We start from the raw sequence: 16427 nt of genomic DNA, 5'->3' as shown, positions 1-16427 counted from the left end.
ATCACGTGGAGTTGTTTCAATGTTTTTAATGTGCCTGACTGTAACTAAAAAAAATATGGGACATTGTACCTGTTCTTCTTTGGTCAATAGGTAGTTTCTCTGAGCACCTGGACCTGCATCCCTCCAGAGGGGAGGGCTTAGACAGCCCTGACTCCTCCTCCAAGACCCCCATGGACCTGGGAGGCCAGCATGCCGGCCTGCGGCCTGATAGACATGGAGAGAAGCATGGTGTTGTTGCCAAAGTCCCCAAGTCTGTCTCAGCCAGTGCCCTCTCCCTCATGATCCCTGGAGGTGAGTCAGACGATACACACACCCTAACCCTGCAATCTCCAGCATTTCGATTTAAGGATGGTTAAAGAGCAGTGAGAGGCCATTAGATCTGTGTGAAATTGGCCCGGCTGCTGCTGGGAAGAGGCTACAGTTTATGGAGTGGCTATATATGCAGTAGCACAGAAGAGGAGCCTGTAACTGAGGTAGTAGCTGAGAAAAACACCCCCAAAGGGTAAATCCCTCATGTCTCACTCCCAGCAGGGGTACAGTGATTCCAGGCTGTATAGGAACAGCTGGCTACTGAGGGGAGAGCTACAGGAAGACAGATCAATAGAAATGACAATAGCGGTCTTTGTATGCGTGTCTTGTGTTTTAACCTTTAAATGAACCTCCACTGGGTATTTTGGTTTGAAGAATTGGAAAATTCACCCTATAAAATTAGCATAAAAATTGATGGTGTGCTATATAAAAACATCTATGGCAACATTTATTTTGCTCTCACAATGTATCTGGCACATTCCCAGATTAGTCCCTTGATTGTATCACAAAGACCATATTATTTCCCCAAGTAATAATGCCCTTCATTAATGTTTCTCTTAGTGGTACAGATATCATTAGAATTGTGTTTCTCATTGTTCCAGATATCTTAAAGGCCGACTTTGTGATATTTACAGACGTTTTTTGTCATTTCAAATGATAATCTATATTTGTCTGTCTTGTTCCAGATATCTTCGGGGTGTCCCCACTGGCCAGCCCCATATCCCCCTACTCTCTCTCCTCTGACCCTTCCTCTCGAGACTCCTCACCCAGCCGAGACTCCTCCCTCGGCGTCATCAACCCTAGGCATCCAATCATCATCCACAGCTCGGGGAAGAAATTTGGCTTTACGCTGCGGGCCATCCCGGTGTACGCATGCGATCGTGATGTCTACACTGTCTACCACACAGTCTGGGTAAGAACTTTACTTCGATTTACTGACTTTATTGTGCCCATGAGGAAATGTTGTTGCAGTGTCATGTACACGTTTAAATACAAAACAAATTCACAATACAACTTTCATAATGGATATATACCAATAAAAATAGAATAGCCTGCTGGCCTTACTGGGTCGATAGGAACATTAGCCCGACCTGTTTCGGAGGGATATCACACCTGGCACAAATTATTGTCTAGTTCTGTTTTTCTTGCCGGGGGGTGCCCTTTACCTGCACCCAGAGGGGAGTAGTTCAAAGTCTGGGTACAGGGGGTGGCTTGGGCCTGAAATTACAGTTCACCAGCCCCCCATACACATGTTCCAGTGTCCCCCAGACGATTCACCAGCCCCCCATATACTGTGTCTTGCTGAGGGCCCTGACCATAAAGATCTGATACAGGCCTGTCTAATCCCTCAGCATATTTATCTGGCTGACTTTGGCATTCCCAAACCAATGAAAGATTTATAAAACAGAGTCGGTTTAGTACAGTCAACCTTAAAAGATCCCAGCTTTTTGAGAAAGTACAGTCTCAGGTCTGTACATTTGCGCCACTGAAGCTTGTTGTCCAAGAGGACACCCAGATATTTGTATTCCTCTACAAATCTCTATGTTCTGACCTCTGATAGATGTTGCAGAGGTAGGTGTTGTACGCTTCCTGAAGTCTATGCACATCTCTTTGGTCTTGTTGGTATTGAGGACCAAGTGTGATTCATCACACCACTCTACTAAGTAATTTAGGACCGGGCCATGGTGTTCCTCGTCATCATGCAACAGGCTGATCAAGGTAGTGTCATCAGCGAACTTAACGAGGTGTCTGTCAGGATGGGAACTAGTACAACTATTAGTGTACAGGAAGGGAACTAGTACAACTATTAGTGTACAGGATGGGAACTAGTACAACTATTAGTGTACAGGAAGGGAACTAGTACAACTATTAGTGTACAGGATGGGAACTAGTACAACTATTAGTGTACAGGAAGGGAACTAGTACAACTATTAGTGTACAGGAAGGGAACTAGTACAACTATTAGTGTACAGGATGGGAACTAGTACAACTATTAGTGTACAGGAAGGGAACTAGTACAACTGTTAGTGAACAGGAAGGGGACTAAACACTTCCCTAAGGAGAGCCTTTGTTGGTGGTGCGTATGTCCGACAGGTGGGGGACCTACTTTGACCCGCTGTGACTTCTGGCTCAGGAAGTCCAACAGCCACAAAACCAGCCCCCCAATCTAAGGAGAAGTCCCTTATGAGTCTCTGTGCCAGAATGTAAGGCTAGATTGTGTTGGAAGGCAGAAGAGAAGTCAACATACAGAACCCTGACATGGGATTTTTGGCACCTTCTAGATGTCTATAGACCATGTTGAGGAGAGTAAGAATGGCATCATCAACTCCTCTGCTGGGCTGATAGTCAAACTGAAACGGGTCGAGGAGCTTCTGGGTGGCGCTGAGAATGTGACTTTTCACAGCCTCGTGTTTGATCATGTTCAAACAAGCACAGTCAAATATCTAATTGAAGCACTGATAAAATAGTACATTTCTGTTGGTACAGCAAGTGGTCACTTTCATCTGTGTTATTAGATATTGAATATTGGTTGAGTGGCTGGATTCAATTAAACCCGCACCATGGGAAAACAATGTTTTGTTTTTGTACTGCAATGTTTCATTATGGAGTGATTATAGATAAAGTAGTTAATAGTGTGTTTCTGTGTTTTGTTCAGAGTGTGGAGGACCCAGGTCCGGCCCACAAGGCAGGGCTGAAAGCTGGTGACCTCATCACTCATGTGAATGGAGAGACGGTCCACGGCCTGGTCCACACTGAGGTGGTGGAACTGCTGCTCAAGGTCAGAGAACATTAGATATAAAGCTTTCATCAGATAGAACTGCTAATAACAATTGTCCACCATTACATCCACAAAAGGTTATGATGCAATCGCATAAGGTATCTGGAGTTTGTAACTTGATACTCTCATGATGGAGCTCATATATATATATATATATATATATATATATATATATATATATATATATATATATATATATATATATATATATATATATATATATAGCTCATATATATATATATATATATATATATATATATAAATATGAGTCCAGAGGTGGTGTGGTATATGGCCAATATACCACGGTTAAGGGCTGTTCTTAAGCATGACGCAACAAGGTATGTATATGGTATATTGGCCATATCACAAACCCCTGAGGTACCTTATTACTATTATAAACTAGTTACCAATGTAATTAGAGCAGTTAAAATAAAGGTTGTCGTACCTGTCGTATACGGTCTGATATACCATGGCTGTCAGCCAATCAGCATTCAGGGCTTGAACCACCCAGTTTATAACTGTTTATCTAGCGGTAATTTAATTTACAGTCACGCCCACTTTTTTAACTCAACCCTGTTTGTAACTTCATACTCTTACAATGGAGCTAATTCATTTTGGGCCAGTTTATCTTATTGATCTCTGTATTTGCTTACTTTCCAGAGTGGCAGTAGGGTAGCCATCTCCACCACTGCGTTTGAGAACACCTTCATCAAAACAGGGCCTGCCAGGAGGAACAGCTACAGGAGCAAGATGGTCCGACGCACCAAGAAGCCCAAGAAGGAGAAGACACAAGAAAGGCAAGAAATTCATGTTTGGTTTAGTGTTATTTTCTATACGAGAAACCATTTTGTTATTAGATATGAACTATATCTAATAGTTAACAACACTATCAACAAGGCAGGTCCTACAGGCCTTAGTTGTGTCTTGTCGCACCTTGACTACTATTCAGTCGTGTGGTCAGGTGCCACAAAAAAGGTATGGAAAATTGCAATTGGCTCAGAACAGGGCATAACGGCTGGCCCTTGGATGTACACAGAGAGCTAATAATAATATGCATGTCAATCTCTCCTGGCTGAAAGTGGAGGAGTGATTTACTTCATCACTACTTGTATTTATGAGCGGTATTAACATGTTGAATGCACCAAGCTGTCTGTCTAACTACTGGCACACAGCTCGGACACACATGCATACCACACAAGAGATGCCACGAGGTCTCTTCACAGTCCCCAAGTCCAGAACAGACTATGGGAGGTGCACAGTACTACATAGAGCCATGACTACATGGAACTCTATTCCACGTCAAGTAACTGATGCCAGCAAGAGAATCAGATTTTAAAATACTGATAAAAAACACCTTATGGAACAGCGGGGACTGTGAAGCAACAGAAACGTAGGCACAGACACATGCATACACACACACACACACGATAACATACGCACTATACACACATACACATGGATTTAGTACTGTAGATATGTGGTAGTGGTGGAGTAGGCGCCCGAGGGCGCACACTGTTGTGAAATCTGTGAATATATTGTAATGTTTTTTTAAATTGTATAAACTGCCTTAATTTTGCAGGACCCCAGCAGCTAATGGGGATCCATAATAATACAAATGAACTAAATCTCTATAAGTCTGCTCTGTAGAGGTCGCTAGTAAATTTTAACATCTAACATGTCCAGATTTTGTCATATACAGTATAACCACAGGGTGTAGCTGTGGCTCCTTGCAACGGTGCTAAAACTGTCTGTCACTGCTTGACAATGTCAACCCTCGTCACATGTCAGTCTTAAGTTTTTAATTTCAAAGATCTTACTCTGGCTTTCCTTTTTCTTTCACTAAATTGTTTAATTGATTACTCGGGAATATTATGTACATTGTTTACCACCATTTTAAGAACAATGATCATAGATGTCACAACAATACACATCTATTTTCTACCTACAAAAATTGCATTTTCTATGGAACATTCTTGCTTGCTTGTGGCATTCTTATAGTGGTGGACTGATTCAGTGTCTTCTCTCTGTGTCTTCTCTCTTTGCGCTCTTTGCCAGAACGCATATATAGTAATAACACCATTTGAAGTATAATTCTCTTAGATTAGACTGTCTAGAGTCTAGACCACCAATCTAATGTAGGGAGTGCCTGGGCCTCATAGTGATAGACTGACCGTGTCTTCTCTCTTTCCCCACAGGCGGCGGTCTGTTTTCAGGCGTTTTGCCATGCAGCCCTCCCCTCTGCTCCACACGAGCCGCAGTTTCTCCTCCTTCAACCGCTCCCTGTCCTCTGGGGAGAGTCTCCCAGGTTCCCCTACTCACAGCATGTCTCCCCGCTCCCCCACTGCAGCTTTCCGACCCACCCCTGACTTCAATCAGTCAGGTGAGAGTGACCGTCTTTCATTTACATTTTATGGAATAAAATAGATTTTAATCAATAGAATACGTGGTGTGTGTCAGTAAAACAATCCATGTTTGTTAAATTAGGATGAATGTACAATATTTACACTTAAATATCACTGTTGAATAACGTCCTTCCCTCTGTGTTTCCAGGTGGCAACTCCTCTCAGAGTAGCTCTCCCAGCTCCAGCGCTCCAAACTCCCCCGCAGGCTCCGGCCACATCCGTCCCAGCACCCTCCACGGCCTGGGCCCCAAACTGACTGGCCAGAGGCTCCGACAGGGCCGTCGCAAGTCTGTCGGTAGCATTCCCCTCTCCCCTCTGGCCCGCACCCCATCCCCGACCCCCCAGCCCACCTCCCCGCAGCGCTCCCCCTCTCCTTTACTCAGCCATGGGTCCATGGGGATCTCCAAGACCACCCAAGCATTCCCAGTCAAGATGCACTCGCCCCCTACCATTGTCCGCCACATGGCACGTCCCAAGAGCGCAGAGCCTCCCCGTTCGCCGCTCCTTAAGCGGGTGCAGTCGGAGGAGAAGCTGTCGCCCTCCTACACGGGCGACAAGAAGCACATGTGTTCCAGGAAGCACAACCTGGAGGTGACCCAGGAAGAGGCCCAGGGAGAAGAGTTGATGCCTGGGGACAGGGACCACCACACCCTGCAGAGTGTGGAGGAGACGTCCTGCGAGCCTCCGGCCATCACCCGGGTCCGGCCGGCAGAGCAGGGCTGCCTCAAGAGGCCTGTTGGACGCAAGGTGGGCCGCCAGGAGTCTATGGAGGAGCTGGACAAGGAGAAACTGAAAGCCAAGGTGGTGATGAAAAGACAGGACTGGTCAGAGAGGCGAGAGTCCCTGCAGAAGCAGGACACACTACAGGAGTCTATGTCTGGTGCTGAAGGAGGAAGAAGCCAGGGCAGAAATCAAGGCTCAGAGACAGTCTCACTGGAAGGCAAAACTGCCAGCACCACTGTGAAAGATGTCCTGTACAAGAAGCTGAACACTCGGGCCAGTGACGGCAGCCCTGAACCACTAGTGGGCAATAGCTCTGATTCGCCACTGTGCTCCATCCACCCTGACTGGAGCCCCCAGAAGACTGAGTGGCAGCTGTCCAGGCAGAGCAAGGAGGGTGGTAAGCCAGACAGGCTTGACATCAAGGCCCCCAACATGGAGTTTGCCCGGAAGAGGCAGTCATTCGAGGAGCGAGAAGACTGCATGTGTCGACTCTCTCCCGTCATTCATGAGAGCCTCCATTTTGGCTCCACCCGGTCCAAGAGTCTTCAGCTGGACTCTGCCCTGGCTCTAGACCATGTCAAGGGTACCATGGGTAGCGTCCACTCCAGCCCTGAGGGCCTGAACCCCAAGATATTTGCTGGGAGAGGAGAGGGAAGCGCCGTGGAGAAACTCCAGCTCATCTCCTCCAGTGAAGGCTCCCTCAGGAAGACCTCCTCAGAGTACAAGCTGGAGGGGCGTCTGGTCTCCTCCCTCAAACCCCTGGAGGGCACCCTAGACATTGGCCTGCTCTCCGGGCCAAGGGTGTCTAAAACAGACACCTGCCTCTCTAAGATGTCTGATGGTGATATGGACTCGATAGGGACGCCCATGTGGCTGCAAAGCCCAGTTGAGCGGCAGGTGTTGATTCCCCTGCTAAAACCATCTGACAAGCAGAAGAGCCCCCCCACCAGTATACTAAGCCCTGGAGCTGTTGTGGCCCTTAGCAGTCCAATTCCCACCAACGAGGAGGCTAGTATTACCAACACAGGGCTTAAATGCAGTACCAGTGGTGAGAAGCCACACAACAGACCTAGTCACCATGAACCCCCAATGGCTCTCTCCAAGGCGGAGGTCTCAGACTTTGGGGGGAAACAAGAGAGCAGGTCCAGTATGATAACTCACGATCATAGGGCATTCCGCCACAGCGCCCACTTCTCCAACTGTGGGAAGACGCCCTCCATACGGGAGGTCAGCAACGAAGACCAGGAGGAGGAGGTGGAGCCACCTCAAGAGACCCCAGCCCCCGCACAGCAAAACAACACCGATATCTCCAAGACATCAGATACAGTTGTCGTTCCAAAGACAGATAGTCCCAGAAATACTGGTGCATCCTTCCCTGCCTCAAAGGTGGAGGTTCAAGCAACTGCCCCTCATGCAGATGTACCAGTGAAGCAAAGTTCAGATTGTCAGTCAGGGCCCAGTTACCTGCAGAGCAATGAGAAACAAAGACCAGCTGAGAATACAAGTAGCATCACTACAGGTGTACAATATAATTTAGAGAAGACTTCATACCTGTCAAAGCAGCAGATGGTATACAGCTGTCCCTCGACAGTGACCACAACACAAATGTCCATCCCTGCTCCAATCTCTAGTCTTGGAGATATGAACCGAACAAGTGGTCAAATGTCTCCAAGACAGGATGCCACAGGGAAAACCCAAAACTTGGACAAGGTTCAAAGCAACAGGCCAGTACTAAACAAGGACAGTGAACCGGCCAGTGTGTCTGCTGTTGAGGAGCTCAAAGCTGCAAACGCAGCAAGAGATAAAATGGCCGAAGTCAGAGAGACAAGTCCTAAAGTGGATGTAAAATGTGTCTTATCTAAAGGAATTTTGGGCACTGCTAAAGCAGAAGCAACACAGAGGTGTGATCAATGTGAAGATGCTTGTCCCATTGGCAGTCAGGTAGCTATTAGTAGTGTAGCAAAGCAAATTAGACACGGTCCCACTTCACCAAAGACAAAGGGTAGCATTGCAAAGACTGGAGAGAAGCCATATTTAACACACCGACTTGCTGAAAAGACTTGGGTCAAAGAGGCTCTTGAGGCAGAAATCAGAGTCTCTAAAAAGCAAACTGCTGATGTGAATACCAAAGAGACGAGTCCTGTGCTGATAGTGAAGCAGTCACCACCAAGTCCTGCTTCAACAAATCAAACAACCATCAATCCCAAAACTAAGCCAAGATCTGAGGAAGAGAGGGAGAGGTATGAAGTGAAAACTCCCACCTCAGTCGTCAAAGTAAGCCTGGATTCAAAACAGCAAGAAACTACAGTCTCAATGGTCAAAGAAATCCCAGACTCAAAGCAGGAAGAACCCCTACTCAAAACCTCGGTCCAAAGCCACATTGTCAAAGAGAGTTTAGACTCCAAACTAAACAAATCTTTGTGCCAAACTCCTGTCCCAACCCCAGTTGTCAGACACCACTCTGACCCTAAACAGAAAGAACCAGAACTCCACACCTTTGCCCCAACCCCAGCCCAAGTCATCAAAGATAACCTGGACTCAAAACAAAAATCACCCCCTCACAAAACCTCTGCCTCAACCTCAATGAACTCAAAACAAAAGGACATCACTACTTCAGCTGTTAGACAAATCATAGACTCAAAACAGAAATCCCCCCCTCACAAAACTCTTGCCCCAACTGCAACCCCAGTAATGAAAGAGCCAGCGCCGGTCCTTGCTGCACCCCGACAGCAGGCCCAAAAAGAGCCTCCGACCGGAGCCAGTGCTCCCTCCCAGTCTACCCCTGTACCAGTCCTGCCGGCCCTAGCCATGAGAAGAGAAGCACACCCACCCAACTGTGGAGCTCTCTCAAGCAGGGCCAGCGGCAGCACCGGACAGGAGGCTGTGGTCCAGACCTCCAGGGAGGATCAGGGGAGACCGAGGGTAGAGGCTCCCAGGTCAGAGGGCCTTAGATCAGACTCTCATAGGAGTCTGGGTGGGGTGGATACCACAGGGCCAACACCCACCTCCACCAGCAACAGCACCCCCCAGGCCAAACACAGTAAAGCTGAATCCAGGGTCACTAACTCTGATAAACAGGTAGCCTGCAGCCGAAAAGAACAGGCTGACAAGAAGAAAAGGGAGTCTGGTCAAGAGGCAGCGTCTACACAGAAAAACACAAAGAGAGAGACTTTGAGAATGGCTACTGTGGTGAAAGAGGGTTCAGACAAAGATTCGGCCCGACACAAGCAAACCAAGGAGTCGCCACGCGGCCCCGCAAACAAAGGAAATGCGGAATTTAAAAAATAAGACAGCAGCCACCCTTACTTTTGCGATATGTCCAAGATAAGACAAGGCAGACATTTTAGTTATTCATAGTGTCATCATACCTTATTTTTTTGAGAACCGGGGAAGCTGTTACTTCAGTGTTTAAATGGCGTGAGAGAGGTCTGTTATCCTGAGAGAGAGAGAGAGAGAGAGAGAGAGAGAGAGTGTGTATGTGTGTGTGTGTGTGTGTGTAGTGGTGTAAGCATATGCTTGGACGATACTGTAAATGTGTAATGTTTTTGGACTGAATGTAGAAAAGGATTTGCTGCTCATTTGTGGTCCTCTGCTGTGTGAAGAAAAAAAGTGTCAAATTTGTATCCTGTGATTGTTTGGAGGTTTTATTTTTTAATCGACAGCAGAGTGCAATGTGCAATCAAAATGTCAGTGGGCAGTAAGGAGTAGCCTTTTCCAAGGTTTTGAATTGCACTCTGGGTTTAGAGTTCTGGGTTAAGAGCACCTGAAATTGAAGGTAGCAGACTTTCGATGCGTGTAGACTGAACTATTTCACTCCCACTCAAAAAGCTTTGTGAGGTGAAAATACGGTAGTCATGGCACATCATCGGATTAACCATTTTAGTTGTGTGACAGTGATGCAGATCATTCACTGGCAAGCGTCATACAGAAGTCAAATATCACCAAAAGTTTGTTTAGATACTTTGTCACTTTTTTTTTATTACCTAGAGGTGAAATGTGTTTGTTTTGTTTTGGGTAGCGGTGCACAGCAGGAATGCACTATGTCCTGTGCTTCTCACCTAGAACTATTTCATATGGAATCATCTTAAGGTTCTGGAATCATATTTAGTGGAAGGGGCCTTAGAGTTAAGGGAGAATTTAAAAAACAAAAACTTGCTGTTCTTAGCAGGTTATGGTGTAATTCACATTCCTTTCACATCTCTACATTTCTAAACCTTTGATTTTTATGCAATTGTGTACATAAGTATGACAAAACTAACTGTAAAAATTGGGATACATGGGCTTAAGTGAATATATGTGTTTGTTTTGTATATATATATATTTTGCAATGTCATGTTTGTATACTCAATGATATGTAATTTCAGAATAATGTTCCGCTTGATAATTCTGTGGTCTAGAATAAGCTAATGTAATGTCTATGTATATCTATCCAAAATACATCCTCTCTCTAACAGTCATTTTAACACATTCTGATATGTTCAGAATTTTACTTGAGGAGGAATAAAGCTTACATGGGAAATTGTGCTTTTCCTCAAATGTAGTGTTGAAAATAAACAGAAAACAACTGTGAGAGGGGCAAGTGGTTCCCAAGAATGCGTTCAATCGTGATTTTGTCGTGAAGATGTATGAAGAATTGTAATGACCGTGTAAAATTGAGATACTTCGCTGAGCCCAGGAGGAAATATGTATGTTATGCCAATGTGTAGAATGCAAGCTCCAAGGAGTTAGAATAAACCAACAATTCTAAGTATGTTTGCCACACTATGGAAGAGATTTCTCAGTCCATTTTTAAGGAGGTGTCTGCGTCTATTGGGTGTTGTTTTCCAGTTGTGTTTATATTTGTACGGACAGACATTCATACAATGTGAAATGTATTTTCGGGTATGGTGAATTTAAAAAGGGCTTCAATTCAAGTAAATGTCAAGCAAATTTATTGAGAATGTCAGGGTTGCAAGAGATTAGATTTCAGTTACAGTACTGAAGTTGTGTTCTAGCCTTGTATTGTTTTTGTCTTTTTCGTTCTTTTTCCGTAAGTGATGCAGTAGCCTACATTTATGTACCAGATCGGCCAGATGAAGCTGTGCCCAGTTAAATGTCTAGCTAACAATAGGCTTGAAAGGACGGATTTTGTAAAAACAAAATGCACCAATATACAAATCTTAGTTCATATACATAAATGTCATTATTCTAGACAGTTGATGTTTAGATGATGATACTAGCTTTGTGTATCAGAAAAAGGTTGACTTATTTTACACTGACATAGGGGTCCTGTAGTTCAGCTGTCAAGCCTTTTGATTGCATTCCCAAAATATCAGACAAAGTAGGTTTCTAATTATGCGATACAATATTAACTCTATAATGTAGGATATGTCATAACAATAAACAATCTACTGTATCTTAGGGAGGCAAACAAAAAATACTATGTAAACTGGACATAATATATTTACATAAATTGCATACTGTACCCAAGAAGGCACATTGTAGACAAATAAGATTGATTGTAGAGATTTTTTAAATGTGTTAACCGAATCTGAAGTTTTACTATTCTCATTAGTTATTGTAAATCTATTGTCAAACATTTGGGCAGAAGAGAAATTCACCTTTAATATTAGACACCTTTCCCCTCCTAGTTGTAGTAGTTTGGTGAGAGTAGGATAAGAATGATTACGATAAATGTCTTATGGAGCTCATCTTGTCCCCTGTCAAACAAGCTCTGGATACAGACATAAATTAATCGAAAACACTTTCTTTGAATGACGGAGCATATATTTGTCTCCATGCCTTTTGTTTCTGACGATTGACATTTAAATCCTTTAAAAAAAGCACATTCAATGTTTGTTTACAAATTCTTCATGGATGTATATTTTGTATATTGTGTAATTGATTTGCCAAATCTGTGTACTACATCACAGGAAATATGTTTGATGGTAGTGTTTGTGATTTCCTCACCTACCCAGCCACCCAGTTGTGCTGTTAGACTGTCTGTTGCCACCCAGTTGTGCTGTTAGACTGTCTGTTGCCACCCAGTTGTGCTGTTAGACTGTCTGTTGCCACCCAGTTGTGCTGTTAGACTGTCTGTTGCCACCCAGTTGTGCTGTTAGACTGTCTGTTGCCACCCAGTTGTGCTGTTAGACTGTCTGTTGCCACCCAGTTGTGCTGTTAGACTATCTGTTGCCACCCAGTTGTGCTGTTAGACTGTCTGTTGCCACCCAGTTGTGCTGTTAGACTATCTGTTGCCACCCAGTTGTGCTGTTAGACTATCTGTTGCCACCCAGTTGTGCTGTTAGACTGTCTGTTGCCACCCAGTTGTGCTGTTAGACTGTCTGTTGCCACCCAGTTGTGCTGTTAGACTGTCTGTTGCCACCCAGTTGTGCTGTTAGACTATCTGTTGCCACCCAGTTGTGCTGTTAGACTGTCTGTTGCCACCCAGTTGTGCTGTTAGACTGTCTGTTGCCACCCAGTTGTGCTGTTAGACTGTCTGTTTCAAAAACCGTCGGGTCCCACATGGTCCTGCTTGTTTTTTGTTTTCTTTTTTCCTTTGTGTGAAACTAGCATTAGATGAACTTGCTTACTATGTTTTGTCTTTTAGGATCTGTGCAATAAAAATGCTTGAGTTTTGGTATTTTGCCCAAGGAAACCTCTATGGATGTCATAGATGTTGTATATTAAAACAGATATTTATACTTCTAAAGTTGCATAACACTGAGAATAAAAAGCATGATAAAACTCATTTTTTCTTTTTGTTGATTTAATGAAATTATCATAAATGTGAAAATGCATATTTTTTTGCGTTGTGATGTAGAGATTATTAAGAGCTGCATATGCCTGGCCTTGTATTTAACCTTGGAAAGTTCAGCTGTAAGGCATGTGATTGAACGACCCTGATTGTTAGTCAGTGAACTAAACTTTGCTCTGTTCCCTTAATTAAGATCATCTATAAATGCTGAAACTATCATCTGCAACCACTTTCTTTGGAGATGAAGTTTAGGGTTGGGCTAGGTTTATTGGAAAGTTAGTTGAACTGTTACCATCTGCAGTTGACTATATCCTTATAACCTGTTACCTTTCAAAGCAGTTCGTATCCTCTATTTCTTTCTTAATGATGACAAATGCAATTGGTAAAATTGCCATTGACATAACGACAAGTCCAAATGCTAACATGCCTGCGGAAAAAAAACACAATTCAAATGCACATCTGATAACCTTTCCTTTGAACCAACACATTGTCCTATCAATGTTCATCACTTTATTGGCATTGCTCTGAATCCAACCAATGAATTGAATATTGGAAGAGTTGCATGCTAAAGGGTTGTCACTCAGGTCAATTTTGCTCTTTTCTGTTAAAGCTTTGACAGAGTCTACGTCAACTATTTCTATCTGATTCATGGCTAAATTTAGCAGGACATTATTCAGTGTAGAGAATTCATTCATACAGGCTACAACTCGTTTATTACCACTAAGATCTGCATACGCCAGGTTGGTGAGGTAGCGAAATGCATTCTTATTAACAGATATGACATCACACACTGCCAAAAGCAGTCTCTGTAGAAGAGGAACATGTATAAACATCTCACAATTAGAAACAATCCTGTCCTTAAAGGAACCGCCCCTCAAATTGAGACTCTCCAGGCTTTTCAGAACTTCTAGAAGGTTCCACTGGACACTGAAGTCACCAAACTTCCATGAGATATTTAGCCTTCGGAGAGGACCACCTGCTGCGGCGTGGGCAATGCGGGTGACTTTCCAATTCTATCAACCCTGACGTCTTGTTGAATGGCTGGTGCCCCACTTCATGGAAGTTGCAGCTGGACTTCACAGCACTGAGCTCCGCCTGTCAGCAAACTGCTTTGACTCAAGTCAAGCTGCTTCAGCTTGGTGGCATTCCTCTGGCAGCTCTCTTTAAAGTCCATCCCGAAGGTCAGCTGTTGGGCCCGGTTGCCCTTCACAGACAGAACAGTCAGCTGGGGAAGCAAGGCGGCGTTGGTCTGACACAGGTCCTTGAAGCTGTTCTGGATGAGGTGGGTAAGAGATGCCATCTTGGTGATGGAGGCCGGCAGGGAGTGGAGATGAGACCTGGTGAGGTCCAGCTTCTGAAGGCCCTTCAGGCACTCGAATGGGGCGTCATCAGTCAGATCTGGGAAGTGCTGTAGTTGGAGGCTCAGTTCATTCACAGTCGTGTTACAGAAAGCGTGAAGGGACTCAGCCCGCATGGTGGCAGGTGGGCTGTCCTTGTAGACCCCCAGAGAGAGAATGTTGGTCTGAACTCCTCTCAATCCGGCTAAGATTATTGAAATGTCTCCTTCGCTGAGACAGTCACTCAAATCTAGGCTGTTGAAGTGACAGGATTTGGGTATGATGTACACAATGATGTTGCCTTCGAAGCTGACGTCGAAGGCTGGCATTCTTCAGTACGGCCACCTCTGCAGCTGATATATTCTGGAGGGAATTCATTGGAAGTTTGAGTGTCCTCATTTTTTGCTAGTTGAACTGGTTTAGATCATGTAAGGAGTCAATGTCATTGTCACCAAGGTCCAGTGTCTCTAAAGATGTGAGATTCATGCGAGGGGAGGAATTTCAGATCATCCATTGATGTCGGAGTTAAACTAAGATCTTTCAGGGACTGAGGTCCTACAAAAGCATCATCCGACAAAAACATTAACTGGTTCCCTATGCAGACAACCTTACAAATTACACCTAGCAAGAGTTTGGGACTATAAGGTTCTATCTGCATAAAGATGATTCTGAGATAATGGGCTTTAAAGTTCCGAAGCCTCATTCGTTTGAATGGTGTCAGCAATTTTTGTATTGTATTTTTTTTAAACTAACTTAATGAATTGGGGTATTTAGAGTACTATATTTAAGTGCCAATGCCCTCGAAGCCGGTGTTCGGGAGATATATTGGCACGTGTTAGGCCTGGTCGGCAAACGTGCCAATGTATCCTCCAAACACTGGCTTTGAGGAGATTATCACTTTTATACAAGGGGTTACCAACATTCAAATAATGATTGACATATTTTCATTAACGTTATTTTGATGAATTTATTCATACTATTTCATCCTTCCACAGATATAGGCCCGACACAAATCTAAGGTTGCTACCCAAACCGGCTGGACGTTCGTTCTAAGTGTTCCATTGCCATACTGGCTTGCAACGTTCTTATCCCTTGCTTGCTAGCTAGCCAGCTACGGCTAATGTACAGTGACGTCAAAAAGTGCAACCAGAATAACAGAAAAGTAGCTGCATTTGCATAAGCTGTTTTCTATAGACGTTTATTTGAATACATCCATAACAATGAGCTAATGAGGCAAGATTTCGGCTGGCATAGAAAATGTGCTCACTAGTGAAAGAGATTTGCGTCAATTCAAATCTGGTATCAGGACAAAATGTGATTCAGAGTCACCGAATATACTTAAAATACTTAAATTAAACAAGCGATGAATGGTAAATGCAATTTCCTTATATACGGGTTCAATGTATCACTGCACGGGGTAGAACAGGGAACTCTGGAATGTGTGCAAACAACAGTTATTATACTATGACAGCCATCCGTTGGCATATCACAGTAGAGGCTGAGCGTGGTTTAAACTTTGCTCAGCCTATCGCTAGCACTCAGACTGGTCCCAGTCCCTTGGTGCTCGCAGGTGTCCGCATGTGGTCTTTGGGTAGATGAGATCTGTCTTGTTCCGCTCCCCAGATGCTACACTCAAACAGTTCCTTATATAGTATTGTCCAGTGTTCTACCCTCCCTGGTTGGCCTAGAGATATGCACCCCTCCCCTCTCCAGATTGACCATAGCTTTTATAGCATGTCACTCTGTTGCTCAGTCTTTACACACACACACACACACATCTGCATTGTTTGTGTGTGTGTGTAACAAAACAATATTCATCTTCAAACAATATGGTAGCGGGCTATAGTGCATAAACATAAATCCTAACACTAGTCAGGACACTGATGTTCAGAGGAGCATTCAGGATTAAACCCACCTTTTTGTAGCTTTATTTTGTTAAATGTTCTGTCAACTCAATTTTGACAAATGCAGATAGAACCTTATAGTCCCAAATTCTCGATAGGCGTAAAGGGAAGCTGCAAATGCAACACTGTGGTGGGATTACAATACAATGCCAATGATGTCTCCATTGTCTGGAACAAAAGTCAGTTTTTTCCCCCCCAGTGCTCTGAGTGTATCCTGTCACTCATAGGGATATGATC

General features: G+C 44.2%; 1 protein-coding gene across 7 annotated transcripts in view; it reads left to right on the top strand.

Moving 5' to 3' along the window:
- The window catches only part of LOC129818327 (microtubule-associated serine/threonine-protein kinase 3-like), a 170842-nt gene extending 157899 nt beyond the window's left edge, over positions 1 to 12943 (top strand). For all 7 annotated transcript variants that reach the window (XM_055874103.1, XM_055874102.1, XM_055874101.1 and 4 more), the window contains 6 exons: positions 91 to 291; positions 996 to 1222; positions 2966 to 3088; positions 3749 to 3885; positions 5284 to 5468; positions 5639 to 12943. In XM_055874103.1, coding sequence (XP_055730078.1) covers positions 91 to 291; positions 996 to 1222; positions 2966 to 3088; positions 3749 to 3885; positions 5284 to 5468; positions 5639 to 9501 — 4736 coding nt within the window. In that variant the 3' untranslated portion in view covers positions 9502 to 12943. The remainder of the gene's footprint in view (positions 1 to 90; positions 292 to 995; positions 1223 to 2965; positions 3089 to 3748; positions 3886 to 5283; positions 5469 to 5638) is intronic.
- Positions 12944 to 16427: the final 3484 nt, after the last annotated feature.

The sequence above is a fragment of the Salvelinus fontinalis genome, chromosome 21 (genome assembly GCF_029448725.1).
Source record: "Salvelinus fontinalis isolate EN_2023a chromosome 21, ASM2944872v1, whole genome shotgun sequence".
Taxonomy (NCBI): Eukaryota; Metazoa; Chordata; class Actinopteri; order Salmoniformes; family Salmonidae; genus Salvelinus; species Salvelinus fontinalis.
Note: the sequence above shows the minus strand (reverse complement) of the source record. Positions and strands in the feature narration are given on the sequence as shown.